The sequence below is a fragment of the Microchirus variegatus genome (assembly GCF_963457635.1).
Source record: "Microchirus variegatus genome assembly, chromosome: 13".
In the NCBI taxonomy this organism is placed as follows: Eukaryota; Metazoa; Chordata; class Actinopteri; order Pleuronectiformes; family Soleidae; genus Microchirus; species Microchirus variegatus.
Window position 1 is genome coordinate 12,900,644 of NC_139814.1, and position 22,524 is coordinate 12,923,167.

Sequence of the window (22,524 nt, forward strand, 5' to 3'; positions counted from 1 at the left end):
CCCTGAAAATGGAATCGTCTCGTCGCCGGTTCTGATCCAGGAATAACAAGCCTGCAGAGAGAGAGGGAGAGAGAAAAGCGGAATTATTTACTGATATCTCAGAGTCTGTCAGCTCTAAAAGGAATACTTTGTCTCCCAAAGTCTCTCCATGCCAAGCCACAAGGTTTATATTCATGTGGAGAAAATAAGATGAGCTCCAGCCTGGAAGCTCTGCTTCCTCTGGGGTCATCAGGCATAATCTAATGTTTTCTTACGAGACAGCGTTTATCAATCTGGACAGAAGATAGGAAATGGCTGAAAGAGGAAATTGGGTCAGACAGTTTTGGGAGATGCAAGCTGTTTCTAAATTAGCGAGCCCTTTTATTCAGGATTCACTATTAAGGACAAACAGTTGCAGCATTCATATCAGGGGCTGCATCATTGATCAAGTTTCATAGACGAGCATTTGAACGTGCAGCCAAACCTCTGAGCTGCAAACACACACACACAGTTAAAGGTCCCACTGTGTAAAAGCCATCATTGGGGCGATATGTTACTCAGTAGCTGCTCGACATATGTCCCCGTGGCTCCAGGTCCCATCCTGTCATGATGTGAAGAGCCGTTCACCGTCTCACCACACGGCGCTGCTCCAAACGCTCAGCTCTGCCAATGACTTGCTCGTGTCGTACCCCTGCGTGTGTGTGTGTGTGTGTGTGTGTGTGTGTGTGTGTGTGTGTGTGTGTGTGTGTGTGTGTGTGTGTGTGTGTGTGTGTGTGTGTGTGTGTGTGTGTGTGTGTGCACTATGAGCTGACACAATGTGTTGCCAATGACCACCCGAGGTATGTCCCATCTGCTCCGTGTTGCATTGACACCTCATCTTTGTTTTTCTGTGTGTGTGTGTGAGGGAGGAGAGCGCAAATGCACATGCAACAATGTGCAAGCTGTCATATCTCATACATTATCAAGTAGAAAACCCGACATACCCTAATAAATCCCCCCCCAACAGCCCCAGCCTGTGTGTGCTTCATGATCATAAACAGTGGAGTCTGCAGAGCATCATTCTCCATCAGTTGACCCTGAATGAAAAGTAAGTGAAGGGGTTTTTCACGTGTGTTTATGATGCTTGACTCGAGGTCACATGCTGGCTTTGTTACCTGATGCAGCAATTGTGCTGATCCTAAATCCAGACCTTTAGGCCCTGGTTCAGACCACATATGGAGGTGTTCCATGCTGTTATCACAGCCGGTAAATAAGTCTGGCACTGACGTCATTGTCATTGCATCTAGAGTGAGGCAGAAGAAATCTGATTTGCGCAGCTAGTGCGTACAGACTGGGACGAAATCATTAGCAGAAATCAGATTTTAATTGCATTTCTGCTCCATGTCTTTCTGCATGTTCTCCCCATGTGTGCGTGGGTTTTCTCCGGGTTCTCCGGCTTCCTCCCACAATCCAAAAACATGCAGATTAGGGAAATCCCTGGACTGGAGAACTGTCCTGGCTATCGCCCTATGTCAGCTTGGATTGGCACCAGCGCCCCCCGCGACCCTCATGTGGAGGATAAAACAGTAGAAAATGGATGGATGGATGTTTCAGAGCCATGTCCCCAACATGAGTATGTCTTCATCAGTATCAAAGCAGGTCATGCAGATAAGCAGGTCATGCAAACCTGATTTGATCACTTATAATTTACATAATTACCAGGTGTTTTAGTGAACGCAGCCATTGATAGATCCTGGTGACGCAGACTGAGGCGAGGCATCATCGAGTCAAGCTCGTAAAAAAGATGTTTGGCATCTCAGTGGAGCATAGGGAGCTGTTTACATGTGCGCGTCCCCGCCACTGAATAATTGATGAGGGAGACGAGGAGCAGCGCATGTACGACAGGCTCCATCTGTGACCTCAGCTGATAACCATCAGTCAGTCCGTGAAATCGCAGCTTCCCTTCACCGCGAGGGCGCAGGAGGTTCACAGCAGTTGGGACGGAAAGAGGCTCATATGGATCAGTTTAATACAAGCAATAGGGGTTCTTACTCAGACAAGGGATTTCTTCGGTCACAACAACAGGGTCTGGCTTTAAGAAAGCCTCCAACTTTGTTTGCACAATAGCATTAACGTCTCAAGTGTCTGCAGTCCAGTTGTCACAAAACCTGTTTTTCACCATAATCAGCAAGAAATGCTTATTTGTTTTCTGAACAATAGCTGACATCACACAACCATAGTAATACCATCTGACAGGAAACCTCTATAGATGTACATGTATATACTACACCACTGGTTCTTAAACTTTTTATACCAAGTACCAACTGAGAAAACATTGAGCTCTCAAAGTAACACCATGATCTCCACAGAAGGCAGATTTATTCCCAATAAGATAATTTGCTCTCTCATCATCCTCCTCTTCCTCACATATACTTCACATCCTGTTATAATGACATTAGATTAAAATGGAGCGAGAGATAAGGTGACTATTTCGTTATTTGTTTCATTTCCTCGGCACTCCAGTCAAAATTACTCATCTCCACTCCACGATCACATACCCTGGTGTAAACAGTAGAAAGGTATTTCTGATTTTCCTCCAAGTACCACTAGAACAACATTGTGTACCACTGCTGGTACACGTACCGCAGTTCGAGAACCATAGCTCTAGACAACACGTAAATCAGTTAACAGATCTCTCAGACAGGTCAGGTCTCGAATAATGTTGTTTCTAATCATAAAAAGCAGCATTGGGAGGGCCCTCACCAGCAGGTGGCGCTATGCCTTTGACTCAGTTTTCATGTGCTTATGTTTTTTCCGGCCGCGTCTCTTATCTTGCGTGTGAAATTTTGTGTAGATCGGTGAATGTACAGCAAACTTACGGGGCACTTCCTGTTTTGCGGCTAAATTAAAAATGGCTGACTTCCTGTAGACATGTTCAGGGTCGGCCTCTTGTGTCGCGTATGAAGTTTCGAGCGTTTCGTGGGCGATTCGCCCAATTCTGATGGTTGCCGTGGCCACGCCCCTTTTTAATCCGCAAGACCTTTTTGATAATGTTTTATCTTTGATGTGTTTACTACAAATTGACGTGTTGTTGTTGTTTTTTAAATGTCGCTACGATAAACGACTTCCTTCATTTACAACATTTACAAAACATGGAAATGGCCAAGATGGACGCCAAATTAAAAATGGCCGACTTCCTGTTGAGTTGAGGCCATGGTCGCAATAGACTTTTTTGTTCGTCTTGGGCTGTGACGTGTTTCTGGGAAGTTTCGTGAAATTTGGTGCAAGTTAGTTTTGGCTGTCTGAGCCATTTTGCACAACTTTTATGAGTTTCACTTATTTTATCCAATTTTTTTATTTATTAGAACAGTTTTTTTCCTTCTTCTTGAACGTTCTAGCTCACACATATTAAGCCATGTTAGAAGTGAATGTTTTATTTCTGCACATTTGAAACACACAGACTGAGCTCAATGTACCGGAAACACGAGCACTTGCAATATCTGCTGTAACGAGCACTATACTCTACTGACCAATAATGTTTTGTTTTCCACAATACGTAAGAAATCAAATGTGTTCTTTTCTCCCAGGAGAAGCATTAATGCACTCTGACTGTTAACTCCTGGATCAGTTTTATTTCTCTGATCCAGTCTGATCCGTGTGTTGTATAAATTACCATTGTTCTTGTTGTAAAATGGTTGTTTACTGACAAGTTGCGTTTCCGGTGCTGCTGTTGTTATTGTTGTTGTTTGATTCGGTGTCTGGTTTTGGAAGTTTTTCTCCAGAGACGTTTGTGAAACTTTAAAAAAAAATAAAAAAAATAAAGGACTCTGGAGGCATCAGGGTTTTAACTGAATAAAGAGTTGTTTTGGCAGTTGTTTGTTAGCCGCTGTCACTGTGTCTTTCCTCATGACCATTGTGTCAAAACAGGAAATGGATCATTTTATGAGGACATTGACTCTGTTACTCTAGAGGGATTTGGATAACTGAGGCTACTTAAATATTAACCCTTACTATGTTCAAACGTATACAGAGGCTATAAAAATGTGCACTATAGAGTGTCTTATATCCTCTTTTTCAGCACAACCTATAGACAGTCTGATATCATAATATTTCTTAAAAATAATTTTCACCAACTTTAATAAACACACTTGAGCAAAAGTACTCAATTTTCTTAAAAAGTCGGATTTGAATTTGTGAAATTCAGAACTGTGTCACAGTTCAAAGTTCACTTGGCTCGTATTTATGAACAAAAATAAATCTATTTAGTTATATATATATGAATATGTGTGTATATGTGTATAAATATATATGTATATGTATATATGTGTGTGTGTGTATATGTATATATATCTGTATGTGTCTGTGTGTATATATATATGTATATGTGTATATATATATATATATGTTTGTGTGTGTGTATGTATATGTTATTTTTTAATATGTGGTACCAAATTAATCATAATTTTGACTCAACAACACATAAGAACATGGGAAAATGCACCTATAAATATATATATGTGTGACCTATAAACACTCACACCCCCAGGATGTCCATATAAGGACTTGTGTATTATTCCCACTGTGATTTACCAAGAGTGCACCTGTGGCACAGATAATGTGCGCTAAGGGCTAATTAACAAAGGAATTTTTTTGGATTAAAATGTTAAATTTAAATTTCTTGACACATAAAATATACTACACTGTCGAATTGGTGCTCTTCTCTCCAAACTACATTTGTATTATTTAATGATGTTACATATAACAGTTAAATAGGCTTTCTACTGCATGTTTTTACTCTTTGAATTGTTTAATTTATTGCTTAAATAAAAGTCAGAACATTTCCAGCTGTCCTGAGCAAGAAATAATCTTCATGTAATTTATGAAAAACATAAAAATGTGTTTTCTTTTAACTACATAATCTCCACCCTCCTCTTTTAACACAAGGCCTTTTTTGCAACATAACTTGTTGCGTAGACAGACTAAGAATATCAAATGAACTAGAACTGATTTTCCTTGTAGTTTTGAAGTCAAATCTATCTTATGTTTTAAATTGTTGTTGCTTCCTTTAAATCTATGCGTAAAAACATTCAATGTAAACCGTCCCGTAAACACTGTCCCTTTATTGTTAACGTGAATTGCTCATGAGCATGCGAGCAAAACAGACAAATCCAGACGCTCACAACCTCAGTTAATCTGCGTCATCCGGACCACTTGGGTGTGGTGTGATGGACTTTGATAAGAGACCGCGTGGAGATACAAATCCTGATTATTGCACAGAAATACCACACCAGCACCATAAACCAACACCAGGACATGCATTCCTCGTGTGTAATAACACACATTTATACTGGAACTCTCTTAGAAAGTTAACTTTTCTCCTGTGGTTTTATTTTATGTAAATATCACAATTAATCACCACCTCTTTTCTGTGAGTCAATCTTACAAATGAGCAGCTTGTTCTTGGCTGCCCTCTTGTGTTCAAGTTAGACAGTGCAGATAAGTGACCAATTTCAAACAGTTCTACCTCACTGAAAAATATAGAGACAAAATAATGTGTAAGGTTGCATCAGAGCTACTTTTAATAATCTATAACAACTAAAAATAAATCACACTCGCGTATCTCTGTGACGCAGTATTCGTGATTTATTACACGTACATATCTCACTGCTGATATGAAAAGGCTGTAACGGATTTTCCTCCATGATCTGGGTCACGGCAATGTCACATGAGGACATACATACAGTATTCATGTTAAAAACACACAGGCTCAGCATCTCGCTCTCGTGGAGTTCTCCCAGAGCACTGACCGATTTGGATTCCTCGCTGGTTTGTGTCCAGCTGGTCGTCCACCAGCAGGGGAAGACGTGGACCAGCAGAGGCGGAGGTTTGACTCTTGTGTGCGTTTGCCCTTCAAGTTTTGTTCGTCCTCTACTGGTGGCATGAAAGTTAATTTAAGGAAAATATGTGTGTGTTCAGTAGTTTTAGCGGCCTCAGACTTTAATTCATTGTTATCTCGATATTATCCAATTCATTTTAACAGTTTTGAAAACACTGTGTGTATCATATTGGAGTTTGTGGAACAGAACGTACCAGAAATTCCTCAAAACAATAAACAGGAGCAGAAGAAAATGTATATAGAGACAGAGATTACTGGTAAACTTTGGTGACCCCTTACTTTATTATAACATTACCCCTTTATCAGTTTATCCTTCATCAAATTTAAAACAAGTGGGGCATTCTCTTGCCATGAGGAGACTAGGTGTAGCCTCCCTAACAGAAACAATGGAGAAGTGTTGAAATATAATATTGATATTGGCTCTGGAAGAAACATTTGTTTCACTCCCACCTCGAGGTCGAGGCCGAGCCCGTGACTGCGTTTGCTCTGATCTCATATAACGGCCTTTATTTATTCTCAAATGTGTCTTAAAAGAGCAACTTTAGCTAAAAAAAAACTGGTTATGAGAAATCATTCAAATTTTGAACACAGTGTTAGACAAGTGAAGAGAATCGTTTGGTTCCAAAACACTTAGTAAACCAAGAATCGCCCTCCAAAATGGTGGTAAAACAATAATAATAATAAATCCAGCATATCATAATGGGCCATGCAGAAGCGCCTGGTTCTCACACACACGTACACATAAACATAAACATAAACACACAGTGACGTTTTTAAGCGAAAATTCTTAAAGTCTAATTAAGTTTGTGCAGTTACTTCATGCAAGCGTACAAACACGTGACAATCTGTTATTACAGAAAACTAAATCAAATTTGGACCACATTTGGCAGAGAAAAAAAAAGAAAGAAAAGGAAATGACTGACAACAGACTGTGTGTCTGCTCCTAGCCCACACACCCACCCAATCAGCCTGCTTTCAGTTTCCACACTAGTGAGTGAACCATTCACACGAAGACACCAGACACAATTAGAAGACAAAGGCGGCTGGGGTTAAGTCATTTGGTTTTCAGTAAAAAGGGAGACTGGCACAGGGCAGTTTGGGGAAAGAGGGGGCGGGAGGTCAGTGGTGATGGTCCAGGGGTTAGGAAGTGAAGTGAAGTGAAGTGAAGGGAGGGAGGGTGAGTGGATCAGTGTGGGTCGGCCAAGTCTCAGTTCATCGGCATCTCCTGAGTGGGTGAATCGTCCGGCTGAGAGAGCAAAGAGTCAGAGGTCGCTCCGCTGTTGTCCGGCTCCTCTGGCTCAGTGGCAGACGCTGGTGGAGTCATTTTGGTCTGAAGCAGAGAAAAGAGTTCTTTAATTTATTCTCAAAGTTCTCCATGTTTATGTTTACGCACAATATCCTCAGAACACAACAACAAATGTATTAATATTTGAACATAGAAAAAATAACTACAACTGTATAATATGAAACGTGACTCTGAAGTTACTAGATGTGACGTTTTCGACATTTATTCACGTGTATTCATTTATATAACTTAAAATAACAGGTTGTTAAAATGTTACTTTAAAAACATTATAAAACAAAAACGATAATCACAGATTCCCTCAAATTCAAGAAGGGAATCCGATCTTGGTCAAAGTCAGTTTTGTCATTTTCTTTGGAATTTCCCAGGCATCGCGTTGACATTTGCTGTCCCTTTGCTCAACTTTACTCGCTCATTGTTCTGCATGGAATCTCGCGTCAACCGCAGATCGAGACAGTGGACAGTGTCCACGACACCGCTAGTAATTACGACTCTACGTTTGTTAGGCGTAGGCCTAGTCTGCGTACGTTAAGCAACGCAGGGCATGAAACAGTAGGTGGCGTCGTTACAAAGAAAGGGGACAGTTTCCAAAAATACACAAAAATGTCTATTTAGGACAATTTTCAAATACATTCAAGGGCCTTGAAGTAGTAACCGTGTATAATAGCTGTTGGATATTTTTCTAAAACACTACATATATATTATAAATATATAGTGTATATATATATATATACATATACATGTATATAGTATATACGTATATACACGTATATATACATATGTAATATGTATATGTGTTTATATGTATTTATACATAAAATTGTTGCTCTCAGACCTGTTTACCTGTGATTTGGGGTGAATGTGTTATATTTGTTATTCTGAGGTGACATATACTCTGTAGTGCTGTGATCTGTACTTTTCCACATTTTTGACACGTTCTCGTTTCCTTTCAAACTGACTGATTCAAACCAGCAGCTGCCGGTATATCCTCATAATCATAAACTAACAGTTGCTTACTTCTAAATCAGCGTTGTAAAGCTTTTCTCTATTAGACATCAGGTCACGTCAAAGTGACCCCCATTCACTGAACAAAGAGACGCATTATGTGCCTTTATTCTGTGATTAAAAGAAGTTTTTTCGAACGTTTTTTGAATGTTGATTTCTCTTTTCATGAAAATATGCGAAAAACCTGTTGACCTTTTGTGAGGAGTTAACAAAGCTGTGAATGTGATGCATTGATTTTGTGGCAAGGTCAATACAATTAGTATGTTTTTAAACAGTGTTTTTGTGTTACATGTAGCGAGAAGTGCTGCTTTTAATCCGTTACCTTCAAAGTCTCCACTTTCTCCTCAAATGACTTGAAAGTTGGTGCATTTCTGTGACAGGAAAGGGGAAAAAAGAAAAAGACATTAAAGCAACAAGTTTGCAGACGACCCAAAACTTCATTTTCATAGAGTTGCATTAAAGTTTAGGAAAGAGAGACACAAGTATCCGTATTTGTGGAGCAGAACTTCCACTGTGATCACACCTTTTAAAGGTCATGTTATCGGATACTCGGCACAGAACAATGCAGGGTTTTCTAAAGTGACCCCGTTCTACTGAAAAGCCGCTATTAAGTGTTGGTTTCATGCGGGGAAAACATCTCAGGGGGAAACAGTTGACACAATTCTTCTTCTTCTTTAGCACCAAGGAAATGTGTGTTTAATTGATTCAACTTGCATGCGGAAAAACCCACATTTAAAAAGAAATATGGAGCAAAACCAGACTAATGTGGTCTCTGTCATTACAATAGCAGTTAGTTGCAGCTCTAATCCCATAAAACCAGACTCTGGTTAAACTGTGGTGGTTACTGGTGAATGTGCGTCTTCTACATCAATTGAAAAACCAAAAACGTATTCTTAACGTAGGTGTTTCTGTGTTTTCTCTCAGCGTTACTAGATTTTTCTCGCTGGACCGCCGCGAGCGTGACGAAAAACTAAAGTCTGGTCACGTGAGATTGACAGAGCTGCAGCCTCGCTGATAAAGCACGTCTTGATATCCAACCAACTGCACACATGCTTGTTATACTACGACATGAAAACACTCGTTTTTGTTTTCTACAAATCTCTCATCTTGTTATACTGAGGTGCTGTGGCTCAGAGGAGCCACCGACTGACACGTGTCCCCTTACCTCATGACAGGCATGCTAGTGGAGTGCTGTAATGAGCGCACGCTATCCCGACAGCATTACGGAGGAGAAAGGAGGCATTAGTGAAGACAAAAAATACAGCAAACACCTTCATTTATTCAACTGTAGCGTACATTTGGAGAGTATTCTACCAACTGTATTAACCCTATTAATCCTGTTTTATCCCATTTAGATCAATTGTGCATTAACAAAGTGGGGAAAGGGCTAATCCTTGACACCTGTCAGGTCACTCCTCACACCCCCTCCCTCCGTCCTCCAAGCAAGCTTTGTGTAGCGGGGCTCATCCATGAGGCTGCAATTCTCAGCACACTGCAGCTTTGAAAAGGCCTTATAATCTTGTTTGCGACTCAGTAATCCACAGAGAAGAAGATGACAGGGGAGAAGACGAGATTAGGATGCGTGTGCTGGGGTGAGTGAGTGAGTGAGTGAGTGGGGGTCAACCAGGGCTAAATATGTTATTGCTTTTACTTTAAAACTGCTGATATTGACAAATCTATTGTATCCTGTGAGTACACAACATAATTTCAAACGTGCACTTTGAGTTTGAGTTCAAAATCCTATTAAATAAGTCACTTGTTTCTCATTAAGCAAGTTGGAAAATAGGAAACTGGTGCTCCAGAAACTTGTAATTGTTAAGAGCAGGTCCAATCACGTCTCACCTCACATCCTCAAGCTTCCGGGTGATGGCTGAGCCGACGTTAGAAAAAGCTGCCGAGGCCTTCAGACCCGCCTGAGACAGTGTTTCAGAAGTCTTCCTATAGCTGAAAGAGAGAAAAGAAAAAAGACCAGAGAGAGAGAGAGACAGGGGGGCAGGGATGATGGAGGATATGAGAGTGATGAAAACAGACAGAGATCAAAGCGTAAAACAGCAGCATCAAGGTCAGCACTAAACCTCCATTTCTTTTTCCATTTTTAAAAATATGCTGTTCATTTCCTGTGACACAAGAACTCAGAAAACCACAGAAAACCTGTCAAGAGCAGCGGCGTCTTTATACGAGAAGGGGAAATACCCTTTCTTCATGCTTTAGGAGGAAATATGTCATGATGAAATGAGATGAGGATAAAAAAAAAAAGAGTGTGTCCCCATTGTGGTACTCATAAAGAACTAATCTGGTTCTATCTCGTCTTTATCAGAATCCTGCGATGCTGGTGGACGGGGCACGTACGCGGTGGAGGTGGTGACCTCCTGCCAGGTTTTGGTGATGTTCTGCTTGAGCTCGTTCAAAGGCGTGATGCCCAGCTTCCTCTTAATGTCGGCCAACTGCCTCTCCTTGGCTGCCAGGACCTGGGACAGAGTCTGGATCTCATCCTCCACCTAAGACACACACAGGTACACACAGGTACACACACACAAGAAAAGCAATACACATTATTGTGACCATTCAAAATGATATAAGCTCTTAATTTTACATGTGTTTTCCCCCATAATGTCCATGTCATGTGACACACTGAATCCAAACTATGCCAAATTGTATTACTACCATGGACACACCTCTTTCTATTAGATTGGACTGTTTATTATACTGTATTATATATAAGTATTTTACAAGTATTCAGTATCTTCAAGTATCTTCAAGGATTTACAGTTTATTGATACAAACTGCCAGATTAATTCCCCTTCCTGACCTTGACTAACTCTTCGTGCAGCTCCTGCCGCTCTTCCTCCGTCATGGCGGGCAGAGGGGCAGAGGGACCGACTGACGTGGCTGCATCTTCTCCCACCTCCGGAGCTGAATCCATGTGCTGCTGGAAATCTGGAGAGCACAGTAGGTCAATGTTAGATAGACAGATTCCTTGTATGATATAAGTCACGGTCACATGATGCGACTGCCTTATGTTTGCTGTCTCTGTGTGACAACAAACACGTGGCGTTAAAAGGAAGAGGCTGATGTTGGTCGACAAATACACACACACAAAAAAAACACCCCACAGGACACAACCCTGTTTGGTGAGATAGGGTATATGCAGGAATCCTGAAGTTATCTTCAATACCTTTTTAACTTACAAAACAGCTTTGGTTTGCAATTAAATCTATAGAGCACGACCACACAAAGGAAGTAACACTTTTACTCAAGTATTCAGGATTTCAGATATCATTTTGTGCCGGGAAGATGCACGACGTAACGGCAGGGCGTTGTTTTTGACAAACGCGGGGAGGAAAATAAATACATTCATGCATACTTTTTGCAGTAAAACTCTATGGACGAAATTTAATAGCTTATTGAAATCGTGATAAAGACTTTTTAATAAGGGCCTTCATTTCCCCAAAATTGCTTTATCAACTTTGAATACTTTTTAAGATCATTCTTAAACTGACCTGTCAGGCACAGTTTCACACACTTCACTCAATAATTTAAACATGAATAGTTGCTAAACTACTAAATAAAATAAATGTTATTCTAAAACTAACCTGAATGACATCACGCAGGGTTTCCCCCAGAAAACCTGCTAAGCCCGGTGGTAGGACCTCTCGTGCAGCCCACGGCGTTATTGTAAGACATTTATTAACAATACTTAAACTATAGAGTCTTACAGAAAGACACACTTTTGAAATTAAATAAGTAATATAAATTTTTTCACTTAAATACTAATTAAGTAATCGGCCAGTGAATCTTAAACCAAGCCATGTAATGGTTACATTTAAAAGTAAAATAAATCAACAAGGCGACCTTGAGTGTCATGAACTATAATACATTATTATTATTATTATTATAATAAATAAAAAAGTGGTAGTGCCCCCTCATCTGCCTCATCTGGTGCAGACAAACGGCCCTTTTATTTCTGCGCTCCGCCCCTGCGCTGTTCTCTTCTGCCGGTCTCTTCCAAAGCAGACTGGATAATTTCTGTACGTGTTTTATCCCCACATAAAAATAATGATCTTTATGACGAGGATGGAGTACAGCCAGGCTTTACTTGGGAAACCCTGCATCACGTATAGTGTTTTATAGAGTATTTTAGACACCGACATCAACTGGGATTTTCACAAACAACCAATTTCTGAGTAAAATCATAAAACGGCAACTCAAATGACCGCTAATTACAACCAATCAGGTTGATCAAGTGGACACTGGGTGAACTTTAAATAAAATCCACACTCTTTTTGCTAAAAATTGCTTGCTTGCCGTGTTAGGAAGAGTTCAGCAACCGAACACCGCTCCCTTCCACAGCCACAGTCATAATTTCACTCCACACACACACACACACTCACATTTACAGTACACAATGTACACACTCGTCTTTGATGTTGCCGTCTCTGGCAGAGCTCTCTGCCTTGTAGGGAGCAGCGGTGCATCAATAATACATAGACATTTCTAGATGGAGACATCCTGGACTCAGACGGCATGAGAGAACACGAGCAGAGAGGTTGTTAGGATCTGTCAGTCAACGGCGGGTCAGGATGTGTCGAGGCTGAGCCGAGCTGGAATCAGGAGACCCAAACTGGGCCCGCAGGTCAATTTTTCTTTTCATCCTTTAGAGGAACAATAGGGGGAAACTAAATAAAAAAGTGTGAGGAGCAGGAGATATCTCTGGTGTATAATCTCATCTCAGCAGGAAAGGAAACACAACTATGAACAGAGAGGAGAAACAAATAGTAGAAACACAGGCTTGATTCTACTCTGCTCTCCATCATGACTCCAGTTAGAGCTGAAACACTTGGGGGGAAATGTCAGATATTCTGACAGATGTTACAATCCAGATGATATATTTTGTTTGAACATGGAACAATCAAAATAGAACGTCTGTCTGTTTACCCACGTAAATAAACTAAAATACACTGCTAGGCATTCGATTGTTGATCTTCAGAATCACGTGATACTATGAGTGAGTTTAGCTTTGTTCATAAAAAGGAAAAGCAAGTAAGAATGGAAAAAGTGCAAGGTGGGAAAACATCTTACATCTTAATGCGCATCTCAAAGCCACTGAAAATGATAATGCTCAAACTTTACACGGGCAGGTAAACAAACAGATACTCAAGTGTTGTAATGTCACTTAGGTACAAAATTCACATATCGGTACTTTCCTTTGTGTCTTGCTCAAGGACACATGTAGACTAGCAGAGCCAGGAATTGAACCCAAAACCTTCCAGTTGAAAGACAACTTGCCCTACCGCTGAGCTAACGTTGCTCAAAGCTAACTCCTCACCGTTTTAATACTTTCACTTCTAAAACTTGAGCCCATTTTATATCAGAAAATGACATTTGATACTTAAGTACAGTAAATATCATATACTTAAAGGTGCATTATGTAATAAATCTAAATCAACTGGCCATAAAATCCTCCTAATATGTCACAGAGACTCAGGAACAATGTTCATATGACAAACTGAACTCACCAACAACAACAGTACAGACAAAATATTAGCATTAAAAAAATATATTTTGCAGACTGCAAATCATGTTTTGGCATGTGGCGCCACCTACCGCCGTCTACCAATCATTGCAGTCAGTAGAGTCTCAGCTACCGAGCAACCACGGGTTGCCAGTTATGTCAGAAAACGAAACCTCGGCATTTTGAATTTGAATGTGGTAACCGTTTTTGGCCACATTCTTACATATGGCGCCTTTAAAGACTTTTACTTAAGTAATATAAAAAGTGACTTTCTGGTAAGATACTTGTACTTGTATTTTTACTCAAGTATCCATTTTAGCTACGTTATCCAAGACTGCATATACTCTATAACAGGTTTGAATGCACTCCTCTTGGTGGTGGTTGTATCTCTGCTAATTCCTGCACATTTATTAGACATACACCAAAAATCGCTAGTTATTAAAACATATAAGCTAACTCACAAGTACACAACACTAACACACAAGGTTAAAAAGTCCTTTTGACAGCAGTGTTAACTGGCGCTAAGATGTTCTTCATACTTTCCTTGTAAAGGTAACTTTTCTTCATTTTAAATATATTTAATAACATGCCACTTTAAAAACTATTTGGACACAGTACCAGGCATCTGCTGTGACCTTTGAATCACTTTTTTTTTTTTTTGGACCATTTCCTCTCCTCCCACCTCATTCCACACACACACTCCCTGCACTTTCAAAAACATTTTAGCTAAAACACAGGGTTGTTTGCAGAGGACAGAGAGAGAGAGTGAGTGAAATCAAAAAGAGTCTGGAAGTATACAATCACTCCCCCACAGGCTGTGATGGTATTTGCACACAGCTGCTTGAAGAGCTTCTGGTGAAATGACACTTCCTGGTGTTCCAAGGGAGCAGCAATGCTCATTTTTTTACATGTAATTAACAGCACGGGAATAAGCCGAGCTGACTGGATACGCGTCAGAATATGCTGGAATTATAGTGGAGACAGAGGCGGATAATGGCGATATATATAGTGGAGATAGAGAAGAGAAATGGAGGAAATCCACTTTTCAGGCCACGGAGCTCGAACCACTCTACTGCTGCTGCTGCTCTGAAGTGTCACACTTCATCTGCCTTCGGGCACTTTTCCCTTTCGTCCGTCTCCTTGTCTTACATTTGCCCTTTCCTCTTCCTCTCGCTGGCGACACAGCACACTGACACACAAACACACTGATACACACCTGCTTACAGAGACAGAATTGTGTAACGGACACTCGCTGCGTCTCAGCCAACAACAAACACAACAACGCAAACGTCCAACCTGTTTTAGCACATGACTCTAGTAATAAAAAAAAATCACATTACAGGTTACGGAGTTGTTGAAAATCGGCTTCATTACTAAAGCGGTTTTAACCACTTATGTTTAAATAGACAGTGTTTATTTACTGGGCAGGTGATCACTATAGGATATTGCACACAGTCGGGTGCTTTAGTGTGACTCAATATGTGATTTGTATGTTCAGTAAAAAAAACACTCAGGCAAAAGGCAAGACAGCTGAAAACATGAGAAATGAAGGAACAAACGAATCAAGTTAGAATAACCAGAACAAAATAATCCATGACTGAAGAAGTTGAATGACAAACTGCAGTCACACACACGTTCAGTTGTTGTTCTCTCTCTCTTCTGGTTCCTGCTCCCACAAATATCCCAAACCCATTTGTCCCACACACACACACTTGCACACACACACACACACTGCCCTCACATCCTTCATCCAGCCTCTCCCTGTCCTCCTTGTGATACCTCTGGTTGTGACAGCTGGCGAGCTGGGCGGCGTGTCACAGTAGGTCGGGGAGAGGTAGAGGTACCTGGTGTTGACTCCTTGCTCAAAGTCAAACGGAGAGTGGTATTCCTCCAGAGGATCCATGCTCACGCAAGTTTGTGGAGCGGCTGCTGCTGCTGCTGTTGACGACCACCAACCTCCACCTCAGCCAAAGCAGCCAAGTTTGCTGATTGTCTGCATGTGATGCAGGCGCGTGTTGGCTGAATGTCCTTGTTTTAGAGCCTCCTGGATTCTTTGTGTGGCAGACACACACACTTGGTGTCCAAGTATGTGTGTGTGTGTGAGTTTGGAAGGAGACTTTGTATTTTATCTCAGGTAGTCACAGGGTCAGAGTCATAGTCCAGTTTCCAGTGCTCCTGACTTCCTCTGCTGCTTTCACGCTGTTAATAAGTTACCTGTGCATTAAAGCCGCCGTTACAGGAGACGCACACTAATAACTCCCAAAGTACAATCTCAGTTTATCCTTCAAATATCCATTTTGCGCCATCCTCGCCAGTTTTCATATGCTAGCCACTGTTAGCAGAGCTAGCACTGAAGTGACATTACGTGACACTCCAGTGTCAATAGACTCAGGTCTCTATGTCGCATCCCTACCTCCCTCCCACACTCGCTCACTTTTTTATCATCAAGCCTGTCATACAAGGAGGAAATAAAAGAGGGTCCATTTGTGTTGGCTAGTCACGTGATACGTGATACGTGTGTGTGTGTGTGTGTGTTTGTGTGGAGGGGCATTAGATGAAAGGCATAATCTGCAGTGTCCCAGATTACAGCAAAGCGATAATCCAGGGACGGGCCAGTCCCTGAGCACCAGTTAATGCTTTGTCAGTTTGAATGAATGGGAGGAGATGCCTGAGGCTGCACTAGATATCTATGTACTATCTATGTGCTAAAGTGTGTGTATGTGCATCTTTATTTATTTATTTATTTCGGCCAAATAATACATTTTTGTTCTCAACAAATGTTGCTCAATAAAACTTTAGTTAAAAGGTGCATTATGTAATAAATCTAAAGCAAATGGCCATAAAATCCTCCTAATATGTCACAGAGACTCAGGAATAATGTTGATATAACAAACTGAACTCACAAACAACAACAGTACAGACAAAATATTTGCATAAAAAAAATATTTTGCAGACTGCAAATCATGTTTATGTTTTGAAATCATGTTTTGGCATGTGGCGCCACCTACCGCCGTCTACCAATCATTGCAGTCAGTAGAGTCTCCGCTGCCGAGCAACCACGGGTTGCCAGTTACGTCAGAAAACCAAACCTAAAAGACCTCGGTATTTTTGACTGACTCCGGGTCAAAAGGGTAAAAGTTAAAACAATTTTCTGATAATGAGTAGCAGTGCATCCACCCTTCCAGAGGGGGAGCTGCGCTTTTGAGAGCTTACGTGCTAATTACGTCACTTCACTAACCATTAAACCGTTATATTTTATTAATAGGCTAATAAATAGATGAGCCATTGGAACACATTCAAAGTGTGCCAATGAGCAGCATCATTCCACTCGTTCCAGCTGTCATGGTACAACCACATGTCTTGATTTAAGTATAAAAGGAAGAGGGAATGAGTGCACACAAATATCATTGTCAATACTAGTGCAGAGGAGACCAGTCATGATCTGTGCACTGCGTTTAGGACCTTGTTGCAAACATTCCTCTGTTGCCAGACCAGCGTGTTTATGTGATCTTCTCCAGGAAATACCCGATACCAGGAGAGACACGTGATACACAATCACAGAACGCCTCGCAGCGTTCAGGATTCACAAGAAAACAATGGTGGTTTTCACTTTCTACACTGGATTCATGTGACACTTGTTCAATTAAAAAAAACATGCAACTTACTTATTGAATTATATGAATGAAAAATATCTTAAATCTTAAAATGTTGTGTTGAAAATAATCTATAATCCAAACTCTAATGTACATACACTTAGGACTGTTTGATGCACTTGATTAATCAGAGAAAACAGATTTTAAAAAGCTGATCCATGATGACACCCACCCACAGGATGCACAGCCAGCCATTTTCAAGTGGTTAATGAAGCACAGCATGAGATCAATTATCTTACTATTCATGACATACCCTGTCACATGATTAGTCTAAAACAAGAGTCATGAGACACGGAGGACTGTGTGAATGCAGCGAGCTTTGCGCGCACAGTTGCCGTTACATGTGCATCATGGGAAAACTGAGGCGAGGAGCAAATATAGAAACATGCGTTCCCCTCGCGACAACATCACAGCAGCGTCAACATTATCTTATAGACTCTCTGTAGACCAGCATGAGTAAAATTAGCAGATTTAAAAACACAATATGTAAATATTATATATATATATATATGAAAAACAAAGACAGTTTGATGAAGTCGGGAAGCAGCAGGGGATCATGGGAGTTTACAGGGAAAGCTTGCACTGGTGACAAATACAAACAATATGGTAAATATCTAGTACCAAATATTTAAATCCTCAACTGTCATTTCCTTGAATAGTAATTATGAGAGTGTTTTTTTGCTAATGTAAGTAAGCTAGTCTTTTTTGTCATTTGTAAATGAAGAAACATAGCATGTTGTATAAGAATCTACCATTCTTTTATTGCTTGTAAAACTGAACCTAAGGTTAGCCGTCATTTAGCTTAGCTTTCATAGATAGGGTTTGGCACCTGCAGAAGTCTTAGTCCAAACATCACATATGTTGTTTTAGCAATGCCATAATGAAATAGAGTGTAATTATTTCTCTATCAACTCATTGGAACACATGCAGAATATGGAAAATATGTACACAGCTTTAAGATAACTATATTTTCAGGTAAAAAAAGACTACAAGGCTTCTATAGGATGAAGTGTCAAGTATTTAGTGTGACGTTCCAACACTATTAAACATGATCCTAACTCTCTTAAACCAGGCGTCTTAGTCCAAAAACTGACTGACAGTTTGCTAATATCACTGCAAACTGTCTGACCAACTTCCAGTCACATCATTTCAATCCAAAAGCCAATTATCATGGAATTTGCCATAAAAACAACAGAGCTGGTGGTGCCCTGAGACTTTTGTACATTACTGCACATAACACAAGCAACGCTGATGTGGAAGAAGACGAAGTAGAATAAGAAGCAGCAGCAGCAGCCTGTCTCTGGTGATAAGAATTTCTCACGTACAATGTACACAGTCCACCAGCAACTGTCAAATCAGGGCCAAGTGCACGTTGTCGTTCAACTAAATATAGGAATAAAGGCAGGTAAAGTTTTGTATTCTTCAATTCTTTCAATAGTTATATACTCAAAGCTCTCATTTATCAACAGAATACTGGAAGTGATGTCAGACTGATTTCCACACTGTTCCCTTTGACAGTTGGGCCTAAAGTTTCTCTGTAGAGTGTCATGCTGGAAGACACTACACACGTGTGTGTGTGCTGCCAGAGTTATCGGACAGGTGAGAGCTGAGCTCAGACAAATCTCACAGATTATTGAAGAATTCTCCTCAGAGAAGCAGAGAAAGCAGACGAATTAAATGGTCACTGCAGCGTAGGCTAGGGTGCAGCGTTTAATCTTTGCGATATAAAATGCAATTCACTGATGCCAGTGTTTTGGTGCAGACACTTTTCAAGGGAAGGCTACAGATTCTGGGAAATGTGCTTAATTCAGTAATGATAGGCATCAAACCCTGTGAGCACTTTGTGTCAGACATGACTGTGCTGAAAAACATGTATTAGGTAATGTTTTGAAAAAATATCCTCATTTAACATTGATTATGACAGATTAGGACAAGTGTGAGCATAGTTGATGCAGTATAATACAATGATATCACACTTATTATAATCGTGAAATTAGACTTTTACTAACAAAGCTAGATAAGTTACTTATTAGTACTGTGACAACATCCTGATATTGATATATCTTGTACCACAGTGTATTTGTAATCTCTAAACTTAGATACAAGTCAAATATTTTGTTCAAAGTTTTGAAACGAACAAGTCAGCTGTACATGCACAGTCGTGGCATGTTTCCTGTGACAGCTGAAAGCTTCCAGTTGTGTCTCATTCAAATCTAATAAGTCAGAAATGTTGGCCACGGCTCATGATCAATCTCATTAGACATTGGAGCTGAAAAACAACATGCATCGGTCAGCCTGACTGTCACATTTCTGAACATCTGACTTCAGCCAAATGTTTCCCTCATTAAGTATCATAGGTTTTCTGGAATATTTTAAAGAATTCTGAAGTAAAATTCCCCAAATCCACAAAGACACTGAACGAAAAAGTAAGCATTTCTGAAATTAATTAATTCAAGCAAAAAGGGACACAAATGATCCCAAGTCACGACTGGAAATCCTTCCTCGTGCAATATGATAATCGATATGCCAGGGCAAATATTGATATTTTAATTAACAAATTAAGGCGCCCTTTAAGTAAACATCTCAAACTCCACTGTGCAGAAGTAGGAGGATCGAGTCTTCTCATCACTTTTTGCTATAGTGAATCATGTTATCAGTGTTCCATCGATGAGGGCTTTTTATATCCTCATGCACAGGCTTCACTCAGGGTTACCTTGACTCAGAGTTGACTGAACCAAGTGTTATCACCTGTTCTGAAACCGAAAACTCAAGAGTTTGACAGCTCAGAGTTGGTCAACCTAGAGTTAAGGTTTTAACTCGGAGTTTGTTGAACCTGCTTTCTGAAACAGGCCAAGAACACAACAAGCAAAAAACAGTTAAACAAAAATGCCTGGATGTGTAAAGATAATTTGTCTGTGTAGGCTGGTGCTCAACAGCCGTCAATGACGAGGTAAATGATTCACTGCCATACCTGCATACAAGGTGTGATACTAAAATGGACTTCACTGTTGTCATGACAGCATGACTATTAAAAAACGAGAAGTGAGTTGTTCCCATGATGATATTTATGGACTTCAATTTACTTCTGCAGAGGGAAGAAAAACATTTTTTTGTTGTTCTGTCTCACTTTTTTGGCATGCAACGGTCCAACATAATCTTTGAATTGACGCACCACCACCAGCTGAAACCACTGCTAATGTAAACCACAAGGAAGCACGAGTATTGTGATTATGATTAAGATCGTTTTAGGACAACTGACATTTGATGCCTAAATTGGTGAACACACATCATGAGGGAAAACTAGTAAGGCAATAAAAGGAAGGAAACTTCACATCCCAAGAGGCGGTGTGATCACATGACAAGGTATTCACAAAAATAGTGACTAAAACACATGTTAATAGCACCAGTGTGAAATGCTCTTTAACTAAATCACACAAAAACAAATAGTATGAGATTTTCATTTCAAATTCATATTTCATATTTATTTGGACAGGTATTTAGCATAAACTATCAAATCTTAAAAGGCTGCCTACGTTGTCCCTGTGTTGATTTACAAAGTATGCTGCACCTCTAACTTTTACAATTTGTTTTAATATCTTGGGGCAAGAGCATGCAGACACCAGGAAATTACTCTATTATAATTTCTGAACCCAGGATTGAAGATTACGGCAGGTCTGTGTCATTTGTTTTTGCCCAGCATCTCCTCAGGATGAACAAATATATCAAAATATCTTTAGTCAACTAAACTTCTGACTCAAAGCAGCTCTGCTAATAAGCAAGTACACACAACACAGAGTCAAGACAGAAGCTGGAGGAATGAGAGGAATGGAAATGCTCAGGGAGTTACAAGAGAGGTTAGGGGTACAATGTATTTACAGCAATTCATACTTCCATGTCCTCTTTATACACTCACATACCACGTTATGATATACACCTGTTCAACTTCTTATTAACCCAAGCATCTAATAAGTAAATCACACAGCAGCACATTTTGGCATTTAGTCCTAGTCAAGACAAACGACTGAAGTTCAAACAGAGCATCAGAGCAGCAGGAGAAAGGGGATTATAGTGACTTTGAACATGACATGGTTGATTTGAGTATTCCAGAAATGCCTGTTCGAGGAGAAATTCCACACATAACCATCTCTTGGGTTTATAGAAAATGGTCCAAAAAGGAAATAAGTAAACCGAGGAGCAGATGAGACTTTAAACTAAACAAGAACAGGAGATCAAATAACCACTTGTTACATCCAAGGTCTGCAGAAGATCATCTCTAAACATGCAACATCTCAACTGGGCTACAGCAGCAGAGGGTCATACCAAGTCTCATTCCTGCCACTTTGACAGATGTCCTGTGTGATAAAGTGGCTGGTGAGAAAAGAATTCAAATCATAGTGTTATGCTATTCTATTCTGTTCTATTCTATTCTATGCTTGGCAGTCCCACACATGTGCTCAGGCCTGTTTGACCTCAATCACAGACTGTTAGAGAAGAGGAACATGCTACTTTCTTGCTCAAGTGTGCGCACCCGTGATTAAAACAGTGACAGATATGTAGACAGTGTGACCTGACTGGAGGAGATAAAATGGTGTCATTAAGAAAACATGTGGGAAGCTGTTAAAAAGGGTGTAACCTGTTTGTACAGCTTCTATTGACACTTAATGAACGCTTTACACGAAATAATGCAAGAACGAGAGATCATCAGTAAGTGTTCATTTTACAAACCAACGTGTCTGTTAAAGCTTTTAGGGCAATTTAAAAGTTCACCGCAACAACTTCCTTATTTATGGCTAACTGACATGACACGGTGCCTGTCTACGTGTTGGAACAAATGCTGTACAGTACTAATAACTTCCGTGTTATTTGTCATAAACAATGACCTACATTTATGCCTCTCGCTTTTTCAGTCTTCAAAAGCCGTTTTAAGAGAGAAGTCAGTCAAAAGAACCATTTGTTTTTCGAGTTTGAAAAGTAGCATATGTTGTCAACACACAAACTTAAGTCACTGCGCAAAGTTAGCCCTCTTTTGCTAACTTTCTTGTGCGATAAAAGTACTATGACAACATGATGTGTTACAACGCTGACATAATGACACATGCGAAGAGACGAGTACCTTTCTCTGTGTCGTCCATTTGTGCGGTGAAGCGATCTGTTTTCGTGCAGTTTTGACGTCCAAAGTGTGCAGGTTGCTCAGCTG

General features: G+C 40.3%; 1 protein-coding gene across 2 annotated transcripts; it reads right to left on the reverse strand.

Moving 5' to 3' along the window:
* Positions 1–5,589: 5,589 nt before the first annotated feature.
* tpd52 (tumor protein D52) lies at positions 5,590–22,524 on the reverse strand (the record flags this gene model as incomplete). 2 transcript variants are annotated; one of them, XM_083899265.1, is made up of 7 exons in its annotated part: positions 5,590–7,184; positions 8,485–8,533; positions 9,328–9,369; positions 10,005–10,106; positions 10,512–10,660; positions 10,972–11,099; positions 15,454–15,577. In XM_083899265.1, 7 exons carry the CDS (start codon positions 15,575–15,577, stop codon positions 7,062–7,064), a joined length of 717 nt encoding a protein of 238 aa, XP_083755391.1. In that variant the 3' UTR covers positions 5,590–7,061. The 2 variants fall into 2 exon arrangements, with proteins under 2 accessions (XP_083755391.1, XP_083755392.1); XM_083899266.1 differs by lacking the exons at positions 9,328–9,369; positions 15,454–15,577 and adding an exon at positions 22,441–22,524.